Source organism: Synchiropus splendidus, chromosome 7 (assembly GCF_027744825.2).
Source record: "Synchiropus splendidus isolate RoL2022-P1 chromosome 7, RoL_Sspl_1.0, whole genome shotgun sequence".
NCBI classification, from domain to species: domain Eukaryota; kingdom Metazoa; phylum Chordata; class Actinopteri; order Syngnathiformes; family Callionymidae; genus Synchiropus; species Synchiropus splendidus.
This window is the reverse complement of record NC_071340.1, coordinates 27,102,284-27,122,881: the sequence shown is the minus strand read 5'-3', so window position 1 is coordinate 27,122,881 and position 20,598 is coordinate 27,102,284. Positions and strand designations below refer to the sequence as shown.

The 20,598-nt window shown below is 46.5% G+C and overlaps 1 protein-coding gene across 16 annotated transcripts in view; it reads left to right on the top strand.

The window, feature by feature from the left end:
• The window catches only part of cacna1ba (calcium channel, voltage-dependent, N type, alpha 1B subunit, a), a 56,187-nt gene that overhangs the window by 14,551 nt on the left and 21,038 nt on the right, over positions 1-20,598 (top strand). For 6 of the 16 annotated variants that reach the window (XR_008415514.1, XM_053869722.1, XM_053869715.1 and 3 more), the window contains exons 5-26: positions 60-212; positions 622-809; positions 3,660-3,763; positions 7,626-7,741; positions 8,058-8,144; positions 8,452-8,535; positions 9,616-9,831; positions 10,483-10,595; positions 10,951-11,063; positions 11,139-11,270; positions 11,356-11,428; positions 11,501-11,618; positions 12,004-12,071; positions 12,989-13,095; positions 14,140-14,175; positions 15,358-16,059; positions 16,122-16,270; positions 16,383-16,503; positions 16,608-16,737; positions 16,911-16,970; positions 17,405-17,511; positions 17,675-17,686. Coding sequence is in view for 15 of the 16 variants with exons in the window: in XM_053869722.1 (XP_053725697.1) it covers positions 60-212; positions 622-809; positions 3,660-3,763; positions 7,626-7,741; positions 8,058-8,144; positions 8,452-8,535; positions 9,616-9,831; positions 10,483-10,595; positions 10,951-11,063; positions 11,139-11,270; positions 11,356-11,428; positions 11,501-11,618; positions 12,004-12,071; positions 12,989-13,095; positions 14,140-14,175; positions 15,358-16,059; positions 16,122-16,270; positions 16,383-16,503; positions 16,608-16,737; positions 16,911-16,970; positions 17,405-17,511; positions 17,675-17,686 (2,989 nt within the window). In the remaining variant the exon portion in view is untranslated. Of the gene's footprint in view, positions 1-59; positions 213-621; positions 810-3,659; positions 3,764-3,844; positions 7,018-7,625; positions 7,742-8,057; positions 8,145-8,451; positions 8,536-9,615; positions 9,832-10,482; positions 10,596-10,950; positions 11,064-11,138; positions 11,271-11,355; positions 11,429-11,500; positions 11,619-12,003; positions 12,072-12,988; positions 13,096-14,139; positions 14,176-15,357; positions 16,060-16,121; positions 16,271-16,382; positions 16,504-16,607; positions 16,738-16,910; positions 16,971-17,404; positions 17,512-17,674; positions 17,687-20,598 lie in introns of those variants that run through there. The other 10 variants (XM_053869717.1, XM_053869730.1, XM_053869718.1 and 7 more) reach the window with 7 other exon arrangements.

Here is a 20,598-nt window from a genome sequence, read left to right as displayed (position 1 = left end):
TCATGTTTTGGTATTTAACTTGACAGAAGGGCTTCTAAAAGACTCGTCGTCCTCTCCAGGTCTGCAGGTGGTGCTGAAGTCCATCATGAAAGCCATGGTGCCTCTGCTTCAAATCGGCCTGCTGCTCTTCTTCGCTATCCTCATGTTTGCCATCATCGGCCTGGACTTCTACATGGGGAAATTCCATCGTACCTGCTTCAGGACTGACACAGGTCAGTGGCATTGTCTTAGACTTGAATCAACCACGTGAGGAGACCTTGTGTTTCCTTAGTGTTGGCGTCGCTGCGTTTTGCCGTGCAGTCTCACTGCTAAGGCGTCACATCGTGACCATCATCAGATGGGTCCTGCTTCTCCAAGTGACAAGGAAGTGTTCCATTGAAGCAACTGTTTTCCCTCCCATGATCATGTGACCATGCCCGTGACTCACTATGTGTCAAGCTCAAGTTACTGTAGATGCCAAGTAACATCAAGAGGTGGTATGCGTTTGAAACTTTTAGGAGCGCCACCCTATGTCTGAACCCTTAGCCCAACCAGTATTTTCGGACCGCCTGGTGAAGTGCCGCTGGTTTTGCTCCACTGGTTTCCAGCCGCCTTCAACAAATAGTTTATGTGTCTCCGCAGGCGAGCGGACGGCGGACTTCCCCTGCGGCATGGAGGCTCCGGCCCGGACCTGTGCCAACGGAACCACCTGCAGCGAGTACTGGATCGGCCCGAATTTCGGCATTACCAATTTCGATAACATCTTGTTCGCGGTTCTCACGGTGTTCCAGTGCATCACCATGGAGGGATGGGTCGACATCCTCTACAACGTAAGTCTGCCCTTGGACAGGGCCCATGTGGGAGGGGTGGGTCGCACCCAGGACATGTCGGAGGGACTGTCCCTGATATGGCCTGGGAATGCCACGGTTTTCTCTCACACAGACTCAGGAGAGTGGGGAGGAATTGGATGGGGGTCAGTGATGGCAGTGCTGATGGCTACAGGATAAACTCAGTTATAACAAATGGCAGTGTAACCAGGACCAACTGCGCACTCAGACATTAGAGCAGAACATGATTCTGGGTTCTTGAATGTCCACTGAAGAGAGTGCTCAGTCACCTTTGCCCCGCTAACTAATAGCACCGACACTGATGTTCAGGTCCTGCCTTCATGGCCTCACTCTTGAGTTGATAATTGTGTCGTCACTCTCAATAACCGTCAGCCATTGTCAGCTTTACTGTGATGTACTGCATCGCGGGCCACCAGCTCTGATCCAGATTTAGTCCACGTGAGGGATAGAGGTGAGGGGTTGGATCCCCCTCCCTCACCCACTTCTTCCTGTGGAAACTCTAATGCAGTCTGACCACAGCGGCTGAGGGCTGTGGCTCGGGCTGAATCTGATAGGTGGACGCTGTGATCGAATCGTCGGCTGGGAAGTGACGATGCTCTCATTTCTTCGTCACATCCATCACCTCCGGATGGACACCATCCATCTCAGGTCTCAAAGCTCCAACGAGGATTTCGGGGCCAAAAGTCATGCTGTCCATTTTCCATGACAAGCGCTCCATAAATCCCAGCAGTGGTGGCATCGGTGCACGGCTCGTCTGCCTCGCCATGTCGCAGTTATGAAACCTGAAGTTTCAAAAAAGAGACGCAGAAAATAAGCTGTCAATCATTCTTTCAGTATTTGGTGAGGTGAGGTGTGTCTCTCTTGACAAGTCCAGTTCTGTGTTAGGGCCGTTTACCAACAGCTTGTGACCTTAAAATCAGAGGCTACTTTTGTTTATTTATATCCTAAACACGCCAAGCAGAAGTGCTTTAACCCTTTAACTGTTCATCTCTGTTGATGTGTGGACTCCAAATATATACGTGTGTAACATGGATGTGGTGAGACACGAGAGGACGTTCAGGTGGGGCAGAGGAGCCTGGCTTGCTGAGGCTGGGGAGTGGACGTCCAGCGGGTTCAGGTTCATCCAAAACAGTTGCACAACAGTAAGAATTGAACCTGTTGGAGTCGGCACAGAATCCTCGGGCCAATTGATGCTGCTTCTTTCGGTCAAGTGTGACTGGGACATGAGGAGGTTTGACTGGATTTGAGGACCATCTCTGAGAAGTCGGTCAATCTCCCAAGCCACGTCTTCACTGTCCTGAGTCAGTTTCATGATCTGTGGCGTTCTTTCTCCTCTTCTTTGATGAACTTTCAGTGCAACTGCTGTTGCTTGCCCCAGCTTGGAAAAACGCTTGTCCAGAGCATATTTTAACTTCACGACCAGTTATATATATATATATATAGTTATATAGTTGATCCTCTGGTGGCCAGACGCAGTCAAGTGTCTGTTAGGAATCATTTTTATGGCATTAAGGCGAGGTTCTCAAGACTAATTTTCGATCGAGTCACGATGAAGGGCACTGAGTTCTGAGACCACTGGGAGCAGTCAGAAGATGCTTTCTGTTGGTCGACATTTGAGCAGCACCCCTTTTCAACCCCCGGGACCCCACGCTCGAGACCAGTAAGAACCCTGATCAGGTCAGTGTCAAAATATAGAGGGATCATCGTCCATTTTCAGAAACCCATAAAAATAATGGGGTGCTATGTTACAGATTGCGGCCGGCTAGCAGTCTCTGTTTTTTACGTTTATACTGGGCGCCCCAATCATGTCCGCCAGCCTGCTGCCAGTATCATGTGTGGCCTGGTTCTGAGGCCTGTCAGGTGTAGTTAGGGTCCGTTTCATGATTCCCCTCCAGAGACTCGGCATCCATTCATCTGTGAACATCAGAGTGACTCGAAGATACTAACAGACACAGCTCAGGGATTTTTCTCCCAAGCAGTGTTTCAACGGAACCGATACCGCAAAAAAAGAAAAAAAAAACCTCATACATTACTGATTTGAGCACCAAATATTCCCAGGAAACGGCTGCCTGGCCCTGCGCACCATGAACAGACATTCATGCAGCTTTTTATGCAGGCACTGTTCCGCTGAAACCAATCGATCTGCAGTGCGTGTCTTTTGTCACAGGTTTCTCTCCTCCTCTTCCTCGTCATCTTTACATGTGTTTACTTACATATGTTCATCTGAAAGCATTTTTTTGTACCAAACACAATGGCCTCTGATATCTGACAGCCATGTGTAAACAGGGTTTTCCTTGGTCACACGTTGATTCTGAATGCCCTTACAAATTCATTCAGTGAGTCATGCTAAAGGATGAATATTTACAGAAGTAAAAGTAAGCTAGTTTTCACTTGTACTAGGCCTGTGTTTGTGGTAGCCTAATCTCAAGTCCAAACCATTATAGCCATTGCTCCCACCACCTCTATAAAGTTACTGTTGCCAGTAGTTTTTGTCCCAGCACTTCTCCAAACAAACTGATGGGCTTGGAAGCCATTTGGACTATAATGGCCAGAGAAGGAACGACCTTTTATTGACCCGTGCTTGGTGCATTCAACCCCCCGAAACCAGGCATGTGCTCTCTGACGGACTGTGCTGGGTACAGCTTTAATTTGGAACACTCAAAATCAAAAAATGTACTTGTCATCCCCAGCCAAACTCAAATCCTCACTGTGGGCTACTCACCACTCCGACTGTGGTCATAACCCGACGGCAGACTTCTCTCTCTGCTTAAAACACAGTAACATGAAAGTCTCCAGCAGGCACTGTGGAACTGACCTGCGTCCTCTCTCCAGGCCAACGATGCCTCAGGAAACACATGGAACTGGCTTTATTTCATCCCCCTCATCATCATCGGCTCCTTCTTCATGCTTAACCTGGTGCTGGGTGTGCTGTCAGGGTGAGTAATCCATTTTTTCCGAGGTCTAATGTGTAGAAGTCTGTACCAAGTCAAAAGAAAACTTTTCTCAAAATTCTGACCAACAAGACTTTCCGAGATGATCCGATGGTGAACAGAGGTCCTTCATGCAGCCGCGGCTCCTGATCGTGGGGAAAATCACGCTGTAATTACGAACTTAAATGAGCATTTCAACTTCTGCTTGTGTTATTGCTTCATTCAGAAACATCATGGGACGTGTTTTTATTGCTGATTTGTATTATTGCTCCTGAATCTTATTCAGCAGAAGAAGTCATGCTGATCACCTCTGTGGTTTGGTCTGTCTCACATCCATGGGGAACATTTCTGTGTGGAGAGTCAGATCGGGAACGTCACCCACAAGGGCCACACAACAGTTTCCATCTTTTAAGTTGTGGAATTGTGCTGCGTGTCCTGCGAGGAGAAATCCAGATACAGAGGTTATGGCTGGCTCACCTGAGAACAATTTGGTGCACAGTGTGCAGCCATTCTCCGTGTGACGCTGTGTACAGACGGAGACACTGAGTGAATGTAAGATGCACCAAACACACATCATTGTGTTGTAGACACAGAGAGGTGAGTGAAGTTAAATACTGGCCCTCCCAAGTGGTGATCACCCTAGATGAGAGGGATTCCAGACTGTTTTTTCGTCCTCTTTGTCTGTAGGAGTTTCCTGTCAGCCACCTGAACCTATCTTGATCAGCTCCCACTGAAACTCTGAGCCTCTTCACCTCTGACTCTTCTTACTCTGCTCCTGGTCTTCATGTCAGAGCTACAGTCTCTGTCTCTAACCTGTCCATCATGGCAGGTCTCACTCTCCTTCAGATACGCACTGCTCAACACAGAACGGCACTGAAGGCGATTCTGCAGCATTTCCTTGAAAATATGGTGAATTACTGTGGTGTTTTGGCTGTACGAATCGTTCCGATCGTGAAAAACATTGGGAATTTTATCGACTTCCAAAAGTTATTACAAATCAAGGAGAACGATGCCAGAAGTTGTTAGAAGACAGGAGGCGCTTGTGGGTCTCTCTCTTTTTTTTGCGTTTTCCATTGCAATTCATTCTCAGTCTATGGGGGTGTTTACAAAGAGTATCTCCAACATGTTGGCGTCCGGGTTGGATGACACGCCGTGAAAACCCTCGATAGAGATTCCCTTTCACTCAAGCTCACACCCTTCTATCTCTGATCACCCCTGACAGTCGCCTCCACCTCTTCCGCACTGCCTGCACTCTCCTCTTCGCCTTAAGCTTGCTGATACAACACTTTCTCGAACAGCTGTAATAGTCTTGGCTGTGTCTGTGACTGATTCAAGTAGACTTGTATATGAGTGAAGTGAAGTGATGAGTGAAGTGGGGATGCTTATGCGCCAGCACATGCAATAGCAGGAGACTGGTGTGGAGTGGGCGTGAAGAGCCAGGTGAAGGGAGCAGAAAGGACTCGCAGCTAAGTTAAATGGACAAACCACAATCTCCTGTCTGTCTGGGAACTGTGCAAAACTCTTTCAGACTTTCATTCAAACCCGAAAATATGTCTCATCAACTCGGTCCAGAGTGTGTTGCAAGACATTTTGCAACCAGTATATCCTTCAAAGATCCGGACTAGAAGTTGTTGTGCTTGGCTTTCCAGTCTTGGAAAAGTCATTTTCAAATGTGCAAAGTGGATAGGTAGATTTACAGCTCTGGTTGCGGGGCAGTCCCGCAGCTGTACTTCATCCGTGCTCAGATCCCTGTCCAGGCACAGGGGACATCAGATGGCGTTAAGACCAGTGGGGAGCTGGAAGGTCAGTGAATACTGAGAGACGTGTCTGCGGGGGAGACACGCCATTGCTTAAATGTCACACTCGGGCTAGTGACCTGACATTGGGGTTAACCAAGTGTCGTCATCGAGTGTGGGTGAAAAATCCATCTTTCTGTCTCTCATCCATCTATCCAGCCACCCATCCATCTATCTCTACGATTGCGCACATTGATGTGAGCAGCAGCCTGGTTTCACGACCTGACAGGAATGTGAATGTCAGGAGCATCAGAGTACTGTAGCCAGCATGTATGAGGACAGTGAGACAGTGGTGCTGCGGGAGTGACATGGCATAGGTTTCCATTCAGGATCAATGTTGAGCTCCTTCCTGGAAGCTGCTGCGATACGCAGGCTGACGGTTTGTGATGAGTCTCCATGGACCATGGTGTTAGGCGATGATATAGTGATCTGTAGTGAGTGCAAAGGTAAGATAAGGAGCAGCTGGAGAGAAGGAGAAGAGGAATGAAGCTCAGTAGAACAAGACAATGCATGAGAGTAAATGTGGGGGAGGAGGAAGAGTAGAGAACGCAGGGGGTGGAGGAGGAAGACTTGACGTGGCAAGCCCTGAGGAGAAATGCTGCAAGAAGAACACTGTAATGTCTTTACTGGAGAATTCAGCCCAGTGCCGTGCGGCTTTCAGTGTTTGTGTCTGTGAAATTGTCCATCTGTACGTGTCATTTGGCTTTTCATCAAAGCGTTTGTACGTGTGAGCATGTGTGACCACAACCGTGACAGCACACACCATGTCCACACACATATGCTCTGCTTTCTGTCAGGGAACACATGGCTGCACCACAACACAAAGGAGATTGTGTTGCCACAGTGTCTTGTTCGCACACTCCCACACACAGACACAAACACACTCTGGCAGACTCTTACAGAGGAGGGCAGACAGCTACTGCAATGCAGAATCGAGCTTCCCTCGACCGCTGAGTGGGAGACACTGTGTGGGCGGACTGGAGATCCCTCACTCCGCTCCGTCTTGTTCCTGCTTATTTTATTGCTCCGTTTCTTAATGTGCAGGGCAGTGGGTCACATTAACAGGTTGTAGTTTCATAAGCCGTGATTAGATAATGGCTCAGTAGGGAGGTGGAAATACTTATACTGCTGAGTATTGGAGGGATGTGATTCAGTTCTGACACTTTTCACAGCAAAATCATGCGTCAAAAACATCATTGCAACATCATCAACTAATAATTTAAAAGAGAACGTCTCTAGCTCTAACTGAGAAATGCGCTGATGCAGTTAATAGCCTCGCCCACCTTGTGATTTGCTTTTTCTTTACTCAGCAATGTTGCTCTTCAAGTATGTTGAACGTACAGAGTGCAATGACTTCAATCGGACAGCAGGGGGCAGTTGCGGTACGTAGCGTGCCGCTAGACGCTGGAGGCTAGAAGAAGAGAACTCGGCCATCGAGTGACTCAGAAAACCGTCAAAACGTTGGTCAATCCTCATTCTGCCACTATAGCTACGTGGAAGTTAATTTATTACAGTGAGTCGATGGTTTTCTGGCTGATGCTCGTCATTTTCCCCAGCCCGTGTCACGTGACCATCTGGCGTTCGGCATTGGAAATAAATCGGGGAAATTTTAGGACGTTCGATAATAACCGCAGTTCACCTATAGAACTCCTATAGAAAGTTGTAGTGAAATACATTTAATACATGACGTTTACGTCTAAGGGATTGGCAGAAGTACAAAAAAGTGACATTTGTGTGAGGAAAAAGGACCAAAACAACGATAAAAATGTTGGAACACACAATGACAGCACAAGGAAACAGACTTGGTCTGAAAACAAAATGTATATTTTTTCACAAACAAGGCACTAGACTGCTTCTTATCGATATAATCACTCTGTTGGGATACGTTGTGGTTCGCTGCCCTGTTCCCTCTTCTGGATCAACCACATGTTTTGACTACAGTCGGCTTGAATGGTGGCATGTTTAGCTTGCGAAAGTCTCCTAAATGCTCTCCACAGGTGACTGCCGACGTCGTCAATGCGATGCGGACTGTGTACTTCAACTCGGAAGTGTGTGTCTGTGCTCTTCTGCAGGGAGTTTGCCAAGGAGCGAGAGAGAGTGGAGAAGAGGCAGGAGTTCTTAAAGCTGCGCAGACAGCAGCAAATAGAAAGAGAATTAACAGGCTACCTGGAGTGGATATGTAAAGCAGGTGAGCTGCACACGCACGCGCGCGCCTCAGTACTGCCTTCTTTGCATGAAGCGGCCCCCACAAATATAGCTACACAGGCACGCGCACACGCACTGGAGCCAGTCCCAGTTACCTCGGGGCGAGACGACCACTGAGATACACACTGATATTTTAGGATCCTCGGTTATCGTGTGGCTGGAAGATGGAAAAATCCAGAGCCAGGGTTCAAGTTAGGTCTGAGTCTGCTGTCTTGCTGTGAGGCTGCAGAATTAAGCGGTCGGAGCTTGTACATGCACAGTATATGCTGTTGAAGTTTGATGAAGCATTTGTGTTGCAGAGGAGGTCATGCTGGCTGAGGAGGACAAGAATGCAGAGGAAAAATCCCAAGATGGAGCCTGGTACAAGAGGAAACACCCAAATTCTGGTGAGAACTTCCCAAACTCTTCTAAAAACAACAAACTTGATATCTGTTTGTTTTTCTTCTTCAAGTCGTAATCGTAAGTTTTCTTTGATTTTATTCCATCGAACTTTGGGAGTTGGTTAATGTGTTTCATTTTTTACAACGCGATTACATTTCACTCATCACTTCATCAAGTTGTCCTGTAGCTCTGCGAGTAATGAGGAGCACTGTGAAACTAGAAAGGCAATGTGAAATGTATTACAGATGACACCCTATAGTACGCAATTGGTTTCGCATGTGAAGTGTATAAAGCCCACTGTTGCCTGTGCAGTGCTGAAAAGAAGCAAGAAGAGCAAGAATGACCTCATCAATGCAGAAGAAGGCGAGGACCACTTCACTGACATCTCGTCTGTTGGTGAGAATGATCCCCAACGTCCACTTCCTGCTCCCTAGATGAGGTTTCATGAAACAGTGTGCTGATTTTCAGAGGCCACCAGATGGCACTGTCTGCTGTGAAATGTTTGGACTTCAACAAGTAATACAGTGAAACATCATGTCATTTCTAAGCCAAGAGCGCCACCTAGTGGCCACTGAAAATACTGTTTCACGATACCTCATCGACCCATCGCTGCCGGTTGGTGTGAAAATAAGCAGACAAGTCAGTCACGCTTGTCACCAGTTACAGAGTAGAAGAGCTGGCGCGAGGAGAAGCCCTATGTCGGGGTCAAGTATCAGAGTAGGGGATCAAGTTCTACACCACTGAAAACCCTGATTTGTTGCTTGTATTTATTATTTATGTGAAACATTGAGTGTTCTCTCTTGCCAGAGCAGTTGAGTTTCGGAGACCCTCTGCTGGGATTTGGATGCTAACGTAGCACAACGCTTCTTTTCTTCTTCTTCGTTTGTTATGACATTGCAATGTCATCTATAGGCCTGTCTTATGTACTACATCATTTTCAATTTGGGGAGTGGGGTGATGCCCTTGAACCCAAGCTGACAAAAAACTGCTGAGAACCTATTTTGAACTTGAAATTACAGAGCACTATGTATGAGTATGTGAATACTATACTCACGTTTACAGTCAAACAATTCTTGACTATAATGTGACTGTGTCTGTGTGACCAAGGTGTTGGCACATGGAGATGGGGCCGGTTACCCATTTGTTTTGGGCCCATTAGCCTGATGTAGCTCAACCAAAGAAGCTGGTGACAGTATCTTTGAGTCAGGACAGACATTCCCTCCCCCCCAGTACTGAGCGTTCAACCTGCCCGTCTTGGCTCCAGTTTGGGAGATGATTTGCCTAGCATTTCATTCACGCCGGCTTAGCTCGGAATTTTTTTAATGAACCTCAAGGACAGTGTAAAACTTATTCCAAAAATGATTGTGGGTGACAAAGGTTTCGCGGACAGACTGGAGTCCAGAGCAGGACAGCGTGAACCTCCATCTACAGAGACTTGGGTCTTTATTGCGCTGTGTTGTCTCTTGGTTCCAACTGCCCCCCCAGGGTCGCCGTTCGCCCGGGCCAGTGTGAAGAGCAAGAACGAGAACTCGTCCTACTTCAAGAGAAAAGAGAAGAGGATGCGCTTCACCATCCGCAGACTGGTCAAGTCTCAGAGCTTCTACTGGACCGTGCTGTGTCTGGTGGGCCTCAACACACTGTGCGTGGCCATCGTTCACTACGACCAACCCGAGTGGCTCACCAACGCCCTCTGTGAGTGCTGAGCCTCATCCCCAGTTTAAATGCTACTTGTTAGAATCGGAAACTTTTCAACTTGTTTTTTCAGGACAGTTTCTAGGCGTCCATCCCAAATTAAAAACCTTTGTTCTGTTTTCTTTCAACGCACTCCTGAGATTCTCAAACAAACACCGGCCATTGTTCTCAGCTCCCTGTCGTTGTGGCTCCTGAGGTGAATCAGTTTCGCCTGCAGCCAACCACTTGAATACCCCGAGCTTTGATACCCATTGCTCTTCATTCTCTTCGGCCCCCAGGGACCTTTTGTTTACGTCTTCCTCTCATTTCCTGGGCAGCATTCAGACAGTAGTGTTTTGCTGGGACTTATGAAAACCTTTCTTGATTCTTGACGTTATCCTCGATGGAAAACTATCATGTGTCTGCAAATATTATTGGTCCCAATACAGTGTGTGTTAAAACAAACAATACCAGGAGACTCTTGTGCACATACAAACGCAGACGTGCCCATCAGCAAACAGGCGACAATAAAGAGGAGCTTTAATTGGCTTCACAATAGACGACAGAACAGTGGTATTTGCTGTTGCTGCTGAGCAGCTGAACAGAGCGCAGCGATATCAGACTGCAGAAGCTAAATCGCCCTGTGTTTGTTTTCCCTCTCTCCGAGGACAGATCTGGCTGAGTTTGTGTTTCTGGGCTTGTTTCTGGCCGAGATGTCCATGAAGATGTACGGCTTGGGACCCCAGAACTACTTCCACTCCTCGTTTAACTGCTTCGACTTTGGGGTGAGTGGGGTTTGAATGTTTGGGGAGACACGGTTCTGAAGCACAGACGGATGAATGCCAGCAAAACCGGAATAAGATGGAGGATGGAAGGTGTTCCCTGTGCAGGACCTGAGGAGCTCAGAGCTAAGGTGTCTCAGGGCTCTCGTTCACCCTGAGCAGACATGAAATATATGGAGACGGAAGTGGGCCTCTGTGCTTGGGCTGCTTCCCACTCGATCTGACCTTGGTGAAAGCACCATGTCAAGGGCAGATGGATGGATGCTGAATAAAATGAAAACTGTTCCCATGAGTTTCACAATGTTAAAGTGTTGTGTGCACGGTGGGCTGCGTGTGGGTAACCTGAGTGTGTCTACAGGTGATCATTGGCAGCATCTTCGAGGTCGTCTGGGCCGCCATGAAACCTGGAGCCTCGTTTGGGATCAGTGTCTTGCGAGCTCTGAGGCTCCTTCGGATCTTCAAAGTTACGAAGTGAGTGATGGAGATGCTGATGAAACACACTGGGCGAGCGTCTAAATTGTGTTTACATTCTGTGTTTCTACTCAGGTACTGGAACTCTCTCAGGAACCTGGTGGTTTCTTTGCTCAACTCCATGAAATCCATCATCAGTTTGCTGTTCCTCCTCTTCCTCTTCATCGTGGTCTTTGCTCTCCTGGGCATGCAGCTGTTTGGTGGCCAGTGAGTCATTTGCTCTTTAGAGCTGTGGTCCTCTCAGGTCAAGAGTCTCAACACCGTCCTCTCACCGCTAATTTCCTCCTGCTAGGTTTAATTTTGAAGATGAAACGCCGACAACCAACTTTGACACATTCCCAGCTGCCATCCTCACTGTCTTCCAGGTAAAGGTCTCTTTCTTCACAAGCTAATTCTGCTCTACAACTGCTCAGTCTCGCTGTGTCACCTCCACGTAGATCCTGACTGGGGAGGACTGGAACGCTGTCATGTACCATGGCATCGAATCTCAGGGGGGCGTCCACGGCGGGATGTTCTCCTCCATCTATTTCATCGTTCTGACACTCTTCGGAAACTGTATCCTGCTGAAGATTTTAAAAGCCTTTGGGGATTTTGTCAGTAAGGGCAGTCCCACAGTGCAGGAGGAGAAACAGGGGAAATGTTGGAGAAGAGGAGAGATAGGATGTGAAGGAGAAGAAAAGAGGAAGTGATCACAATTACTGCCTGTAGAAAACAGTAGAATAACCTGGTCTCTCAGTCCATGCTTTTATCAAAATATCACTTAACAATTGCTGCTTTTATTACTTTTCTAAGTCACGTAATCTGCGTTTAGGAGATTACGTAATGCTCAGATGCATAAATGTCTTTCGGCATTCATATAGACACACCTCCAGACGTCCGGTGATATCAAGTCCTGTTATTGACCATGAATTTATGGTACTTTTCCTGAGGCATCGTCCAGACACCCTGCTCAATGTCTTCTTGGCCATCGCTGTCGATAATCTGGCGAACGCTCAGGAGCTCACCAAGGTGCTGTGTTTCTCTCGTGTTTCCACTTGGGCTGTCTGGGAGGATATTTGAACGGTCATTTTACACTGTTACATGCCATTTACTACCTTGCGCTAATGAGGCTTACATTTGCCCGTTGAAAATTGATTTCAAACTCATAAATGGGTCATTTGTGAATGGAAAACAGTTGTAATTTATACGTCATATTACATCTTATTGTCTACCATTTTTATTTTAGTGACTGAATAAGAACCTGGCAAACTTAATGACTAGCTGATGATGCTCTCTGTATCGTAGGAACTCATGAAGTCTGAAGGGAGCCGTTGAATTGAGCCGATACTGAGTGATGTGAAGTTGGAACAGGTCTGATTTAGAACAACCCAGTTATAGCCGCCAGTCCTTTTAAAAACACAAATGTTGCACAAAATGCCAACTAACTTTCCCATTCAAACTTTATTCATCAAGTGAATGGGGAGATCATGGAGAGTCATCAGCCATTTGCTCAGAATCTCGGCTCCATTGGAAAAGCAGTGTAGCTTTTTCAACATTACTCAGCTGAAGTAAAATAGACATTCGGTGTTTCCCTCAGGTTCCCTCAGTTTCGTAAATGTGTTTTACTGAATAATGTATCATAATCCAAATATATGTCTGGAATCTTCACATGCAGCGCCCCCTCTGAACACTGCAGATCGTATGTTCACGCCAAACACGATGGATGCCTTAGGGGCGACCGATTTACATGTCAACAAATCAAGATATGTGCAGTAAACTGTTCTCTACAATATGGGAGCAGAGTGGGCGATGAACTCACACCTTCATGTGGTGACGTGTCCACGGCTCTTCAAGCTCATTTTCTTTTTCAGACTTCTAGCTGATCACCAGTTCGTCACGTGCACCCGGCACCTCAGTGAACTCTGATGTCGCTTGTTTCTGTACAGGATGAAGAGGAACAGGAAGAGGCCATCAACAAGAAGCTTGCTCTGCAGAAGGCGAAGGAGGTGAAGGAGGTCAGCCCCATGTCAGCTGCCAACATCTCCATCACAGCGTGAGTCTCAGCACTCCTCCTTTCGTTGTATGCTGCACTTGCCTCTTTCAGAACTGTCTGTATTTTGTCTGTGATAGTTGCTTTTGATTAATTCTGCTTCTGCCATACGTTATTTTACGATCTCTTTCATGATGATAACCTTGGCGTAGTGGTTTACATGCTGTGGTACTTGGGAGAGAAAGACACCGATAATCGCTTCAAATTTCACCTCTGACGTGTTTAGTGATGTCCGATGTTTAGTGAGATGAAATTCTTTGACTCACTCACTAGCGTTTTTTTATATTTATACTGCTCAAACTCAGGGCCTGTGGCCCAAACTTGGCCACCAAGGCAGGCTTTAGCTTGAAACACAAAGAGTTGACTCAAGCATCAAACACCAGAACACCTCAGTCAATATCCTGAGACACAAAGATCACAGTGTTCAAGCTTTGCTGTTCCACAGATTAAGATTAGAACGTCAACGAATGATCTGAAAGCTTCAGAAAGGGAGATTTGATTCGCTAAAATTAGCCTCCAAAGATATCGATATTGGTTTCTGTTTAGAGCCTCTTTTCCTGCTCAAGGAATATGAGTTATTGACTCTCAATGAATATTCACTTCTGGCCCACTTCTGTGATGGATTTGGACCATTTCCTGTTGGCTGATGTTCACGCAGAGTTCCCCATTTAAGCTTTCACTGGTGAAGAGCAACAAGGGAAAGTTGATCTTGTTGTGTGTTTTTAATGAATGTTGCAGACACGTGTGGCCCGAAAAGTTGAATCAGAATATAGAAGAGTTTTCATTATTTTATTTTTATTTAATTTTATTAGTTTATTTTATTTTCACCAGAGAAAACCAAACATAGAGCATTCAGGGTAGTTTTGGGTGATGCAACCACAGCACATATACGTTCTAAAGTTGTAGTATTCCTACAGAAGGAGAGTAGCCTCTACCTCTACTTTATTTTTTTTATCCTCAGTCCTCGTCTGAAGATCATTTTCCCCGCTGTGTTTTTGTCTGTAACCTGTCCTCTGCTTGAATGTTGCTCCCTCTATGTTTCTGTAGGAGTTATGTCTGCACCCCAGTCCATCACTACCTGAGGTAAAGCCAACCGCCTCCCAGGCAGAAACAGAAGTGCCGTAACCCAGGAAACCACATCCTCACCCAGTCATTCTGCTTTTAGTCAAGACATCAAAATACTTAAAGAAATTTACCTCTGTAGTCTGACAGTAATGTGCATCGGCAGAAAAGCAATGACTGAAAGGACAGCTAAGACTAGATTCAATATAGGAAGAACAAGCTTTGAAACAAAGAGGTGTTGTGGGGCCCCTCCCTCTGTCAACTCGTGTTCCTCTCTTGTATTTTTGATGTTTCATGAATTTGTCCGTGCATCACCATGATCTCCTGCTTTTCTTTCATGTTTCATTTGAACATCCGTGATGGAGACTAAACACAAAGTGTTCCGCCCTCCAAGCAGCCCTCAGCCATTTGCTCAGAATCTTGGCTCCATCGCTCACCACTGGAGCTCTTCCATCTTGATGTTGACGCATGTGTGCACAGGCTCAACATAAATTTCTCATTCTGGTGTTGAATATGAAAATGTAATTAACCACGATTAATTACTTATAAAACATTGAATTAGAAGCTGCTGCTTCTCGTCTCTGCTCCTCCAGGTTCTGTGGGTGGGCTCAGTATTTTGTCAGCATGACACTCTGTGGCCTGTGAAAATCCATGTATTAGCCGCAGGGTTCAGACTGTGAGGAAAACATGGTTTGGAAATTACAGTTATTAGATTGTTTTTTGTCCCAACTCCAGTAAATAGTTCAGTAAAGTCCAGCAAAACATACTGGTTTGTCTACAATTGAAACATTATTAAATATATTATTGGAAACTGACAAATCCGTAAAGCATGCTGGAAGTTTAACTCAATTTTCAAATTTTATTGATGAAACTCTACAAATCCAAATGTTACCAACTGTGCTTCTGCCTCCACCAGTTCCCTCGTGATGCTGCAAATGGGTTTGAAAATAAATAATATAAATCCTATCTAATTTCTGCAAGTCAAAAAAGTGTGTTTTTCAAACTCTGTCGGGTCATTTCAGATTTTTTTCAGGGGGCAGCTTGTAACCATTGCACGCAAAGCAACCCTCCGTGAAACGTGGCGCATGCTGACACTGCAGTTGTGGATTCATGACGCATTTGTTTGCTTGTCTGGTCTTATAGCAATGCTGCAGCCTTGCCGAGTTCTGGTGGAGCTCATGTGTCTGCTTGTCCTTGTTGCAGCAAAGAGCAGCAGAAGTCCCTGAAGACCATGTCGGTTTGGGAGCAGAGGGCCAACCAGCTGCGGAGACAGAACCTGGCCAGCTGCGAGGCTCTTTATAATGAACTGGAACCACAGGAACGTGAGCGCCTGTCCTCGGCTCTCAACATCAGGCCGGACATGAAGACGCATCTCGACAGGCCGCTGGTTGTTGAGCCCCGAGACGGGTCCCTGCTCCATCAGGTCGGAACCACTGCCGACCCAAACTCAGGTCCCAACCCACCCCGCCGACACCACCGCCACAGAGACCGCAACAGAACCAGAGATGAGACCAATAATGAGAGTGGTAAGAGCGGCAGACACCACGTCCACCACAGCCGCTCCAAAGATCACGTCAGCAGCCGGAGCCGAGACAAGAAGAGCGAGCGCTCCCACAGTCGGGAAGGCGGCAAGAAGCGCCACCACCAAGGTCCCGGGGATGAGTGCGGAGGGGGTGAACACCGGCACCATCACTCGCACAAGCAGTCCAGAGAAGGCAATGGGACGGTGAACAGTGGAGGTCGAGGGGAGCGGAGGTCACACCACAAAGAGGGCCGTTCGTGCAGCAGAGAGGAAGATGGCAGCTCCAGAGGAGAGAGCGGGAGGCACTGGAATAACGGTTCCAGAGGGTGCTTGTCCCACGAAGGGGAGGAGTCCAACGATCGTGATGGGAGCAACCTGCTCAAGTAACTGCTGATAAGCATCATTTCAGTACAGGTTCAGTTTTCACCTCCACGGTCTCTTCCAGGGATGGATGTGATGGAGATTCCCTCGCCGTCAGCCCACAGCAGTGCCCAGCTGAGTACAGGTGGCCACTGGACCAGGCTGGTCAGAGCTCTTCCCTCATCCCTCCTGTGACCATCACGTCTCCTCCAGGAGAGACCACGCTCATCCAGAGTCAGTGTTCACCCCCCTTACATGCCTCTCCCCTGGTTCCTGATCCCATCTCTTTCATCCCGTGCTTCTCTTCGTCCATGGACCTTAGCTAGATCTCATTGTGTCTCTGCAGTGAACAGCATCGACAGCGAGACGATGCCCATGAACGAGAAAGCCTTGGAGGACTTCACTCAGAGTGGACCCAAACCCATCCTGCCCTACAGTTCCATGTTCATCTTTGGACAGACCAACCCGTGAGTGACCCTGCTCCTCCCTCACCATCCTCTCCATCCCCTTCCTTATCCTTACTCCTTGTCACTTATTCATCCATCTCCAACGGTGTCCTCTCCACCCACAGTGTCAGGAGATTGTGCCACTACATTGTCACGCTGCGCTACTTTGAAATGTCCATCCTGGTGGTCATTGCTATGAGCAGCATTGCTTTGGCGGCAGAAGACCCCGTGTGGACCAACGCTCCCCGGAACCAAGTGAGAGAGCTTCGTGGGCCTCAATATTTGTTTCGTCAATAATGCGTTGGGATGAATGACTTCGTGTGATGAGGCTCGTGTGTATCATTAAAGTGTGGCGCTGAATGTTCCAGTTGACTTGTGGTTAATATCAGTCTGCAATGGCTTTGGTTCAAAGAACGCTTTCTTTCCAGGTGCTGAAATACCTGGACTATGCCTTTACAGGAGTGTTCACGTTTGAAATGGTTATCAAGGTAAACCCACTCTTTCTTCTTCCTTGTGCTGTGTACTCGCCAACTTCTCTATATTAGGGTGTCAGATTTCTCGGTGCCAGTTCCTCTGGGGTCGATCCCCATCGCTGAGCACCCTTCTAGTTTCCCGTTCATCCTTGCATGTTACAGCTGATTTTGGTGTTGCTCAGCTGTTAGCAGAGCGGAAAATAGCCGGGATTAGCATCAGCACTTTTTAGTCAAGGGGCGCTTATTCTTCAGAGGTAAATGTACTACCAAAGCACATGTTTGAATTGAAGAGGAAGGTCCCTTCTCTGCTTCATTAGCATTTGTGTTTCTGTTTCATCATTTGTTGTTTTGTTTTGTTGTCGCTGTTGAGCATTGTTGCTACCCAGTATGTGTTAGGTGATCTGTCTTGTGCACTGACCTTGACTTGACGGTCTGCTCTTGTGTTTCAGATGGTGGACTTGGGCCTGCTGCTTCATCCAGGATCCTACTTCAGGGACCTGTGGAACATTCTGGACTTTATAGTTGTCAGTGGAGCTCTGGTGGCGTTTGCTTTTTCGTAAGTTCAATGCCTCCTGTCTTCTTGAAGACGGTGAACATATCACACCGGTTGTTTTTATCTAGCCAAATGGACCTTACACTCTTTGATTAATGGTGTTGAAATGCTCATTTGGTGTCAACTGACCTGCTGCTCTCCTTGTGTCTGTGGTGGGATCGTGAAGGAGCTTCATGGGGTAATGCTTCCTCTTCTCCTCTCGTCACGCTCATCTCTCAGTCTCTGCCTGAATGTATGTGTCTGGGAAGACATACATGAGCGCCACTGCAAAGACAAGATATTTCTCCACATACTGCGTTTGACTCAAACATTCAGGATTGTAAAAGTCCTTAACTTTAAATGCAGCTTGTAGCCAATTCATTTATGTTTTAGAAAATACAAAAAAATATGACATTGAAATTCATCCTTAAAACATGGGTGACAGCTTTAAACACACCAGTGAAACAAACAAACCAACAGGTCCAAGGTCCTTACGTTCAGGTCTCTGGGACTGAAAACCCAAGAGTCTCTGTTTTTCTACACCACCTGTTTTCATGCTAAAGCAGACTATATTTTACCACATCCATGGCTTACACACGACAACAGTCAGGGTCTCAGGTGCCTTATCGGGCGGCAGTATGTGAAGGGAATTCACTTGTGAACATTTGCAGTGTGTAGTGCCTGGGACTAACATCCATCAGGTGTTCAAGGAAGAATCATCCTCTCCTAACTCGCCTCATCGTCGCCTGGTCATGAATGATGTCATCACTTCCCATGATTGTGTCACATCTCTGCAGGCATGTTGGTCTGTGAGGCATGAACTAGATCACATCTACTGGAGTTCAATATACTGACCCTGTGCTGCACTTCATCAGTGTCTATTCGCCCCCGACACTCAGGTGGATGTAATGACCTGTCCTTATCAGATTAGATGTCCTTTATTAATCACCAAATTAATATAAACATAATCAAACACTCACTGTTAGAATAACAAGTGTTACGTTAGTGCTCTGATTTTATGCACTTGAACTGTTCATTTTTACACAATCAATACAAGCAACATCGTAGTAAAAAACTGAGTAATAACATAAAGAAATATGTTTTAGAACTCAATAAACATATATACTTAAACACAAAAAGTTGTGATTGTTTTAAAATCCTGGAGGAAAAATACTGAAGAGAAGAGTGACTGAGATGGATGAAGCAGTGAATTAAACGTCATCCCTCCATCAACCATTTTGTGGAACTAAATGTTAAGAACAACTTCTAGGGGAAAAAACTATATTTATTCTAGGTTTGTTATTGGTCTATTTCAAAACTAGTTCTGTGTTTATCAGGAGGAAAAGGAACATTCCCTTCACATTCACCTTCTTTATTCGTCCTTGCCTTGTCTCCTATTACAGATAATGAAAAAGAAAATCGTTGTTGATCAGTCCAATTACAGTTAATTATTAGAATTGTTACTCATGCAGTTATCATGGTAGTGCGTGGTTATTATTTCAGTAAAAGTTTTGAAGTATAATGCATCTATAAATCGTCATCACTCGAGACAAACAGAGTCAGATATTAACGTCGTAGGTATCTTGTTTTCCGAGGTGCAAAACACCTAAACTCATAAAAGAGGGTCTCTTGAGAATCCAAGCCAGAAATCCCTGGGTGCCCCACCCAACCCAATTTCCAGGACATTTAATGAAAAACGGACTTGTTGGATTCTCACATTGAGGTCCAGCAAATTGCCAATTGTCGATGTAGATGAACATTTTGGCAGCCCAAGCCCAAGGGCTCCAAGCAACTACCTGGAGCCACGGCCTGTAAAAGAGTTCTTGATTTCAGGTGTATCCACTTGCATGTGACATTTCTGCAAGATGGAGGGAGTTGCATTGTCTTAAATGAGTCCCTGCATCATCCTGACGTGCGTGGTATAAGTGAATGCATCTTAAATCACGAGTGAATGATCCAAATAAAGTACATTAAAAGGCATCAGCAAGGTCATGTGGCAGGTCCTCACACAGCTGCCCACTGGCCGGTGCTCCATGCATGTCACATCTGCCTGTGATAACACGCAACCACGGCGCCATCTAGATTTGTGAGTCTGTGTCTCCTTCAGCTCCGGACTGTGTTTGAAACGTAGCTCAACATCTCAATGAACATCTCAGTGAACAATGATGTTCAGGTCTATTATGGATCTAGTGATAATGTCATGGCCTATGAAAATAACCCAAGGCTTATTTTCACCTTGTATTCATGTTTTGGTTGATACTTGAAATGGGTTCTCTCAATTGGCTGTCAGCCAAAAGGTCGAGCTTCCACTCTGGGATTTCCCCCCATTCTGACCAACCAAAATATCCATCACTGGGCCACTTTTGTAGAGGGATATGATGGTGTTGTCATGTGACTCACTCCTGTGTTTGTGTGTGTGAAGCATCCATAAATGTGCTGTACCTTGTTTCACCACTGTTTTCCCCCCCAAGTAGATCGCAGCAAGGTTTAACCAGGTGGGGAACCCCCCATGACAACCCCTATCCCCCAATCCCCTCACACCCCTCCTCTCAATTTTTACTCTTCTGAATCTCTTATCAGCTTCATGTAGAAACAGCGCCCCCCTTTGCACATGGATTCAAATTGTGTTCGGGCCTCTTGCGTGACCATGTTGACATCACATACGTTGGTGGTCTCAGATTTACTGCTCTGCAAGAAAAGTTTTTCGTTGTGTCGTCAGCTGACGTGGAAGTGCAGTCATCTCAGAGCTATCGGGTTTGCTCTGCTGTCGACACTCACTATACTGACAGAACACAATCTGTGATGTGACCCTCACCGCAGCGTTCCCTCGTGCTCTCACTCCAACAACACATTAGTGCACCTGGAAGACCTGACAGCAATCCATGATGAAAAATGTGGCCCTAAATTTGATCTTAGCTCAGAGCAATGTAAAAGACAGGACACGGGATGCCATCTTCCATTCAAAAAAATGAGGTACCCCCCCTCCAACAAAGAGGCCCAAGCAGCTGCTGGGTTCATCTGCATTTGTGGACGTGCTAAAATGCACGACTGGCACATGCAGCCTGAATTCCATCTCAACCACCTCGTATTGGCTCTCAATGTTTTGGGTGC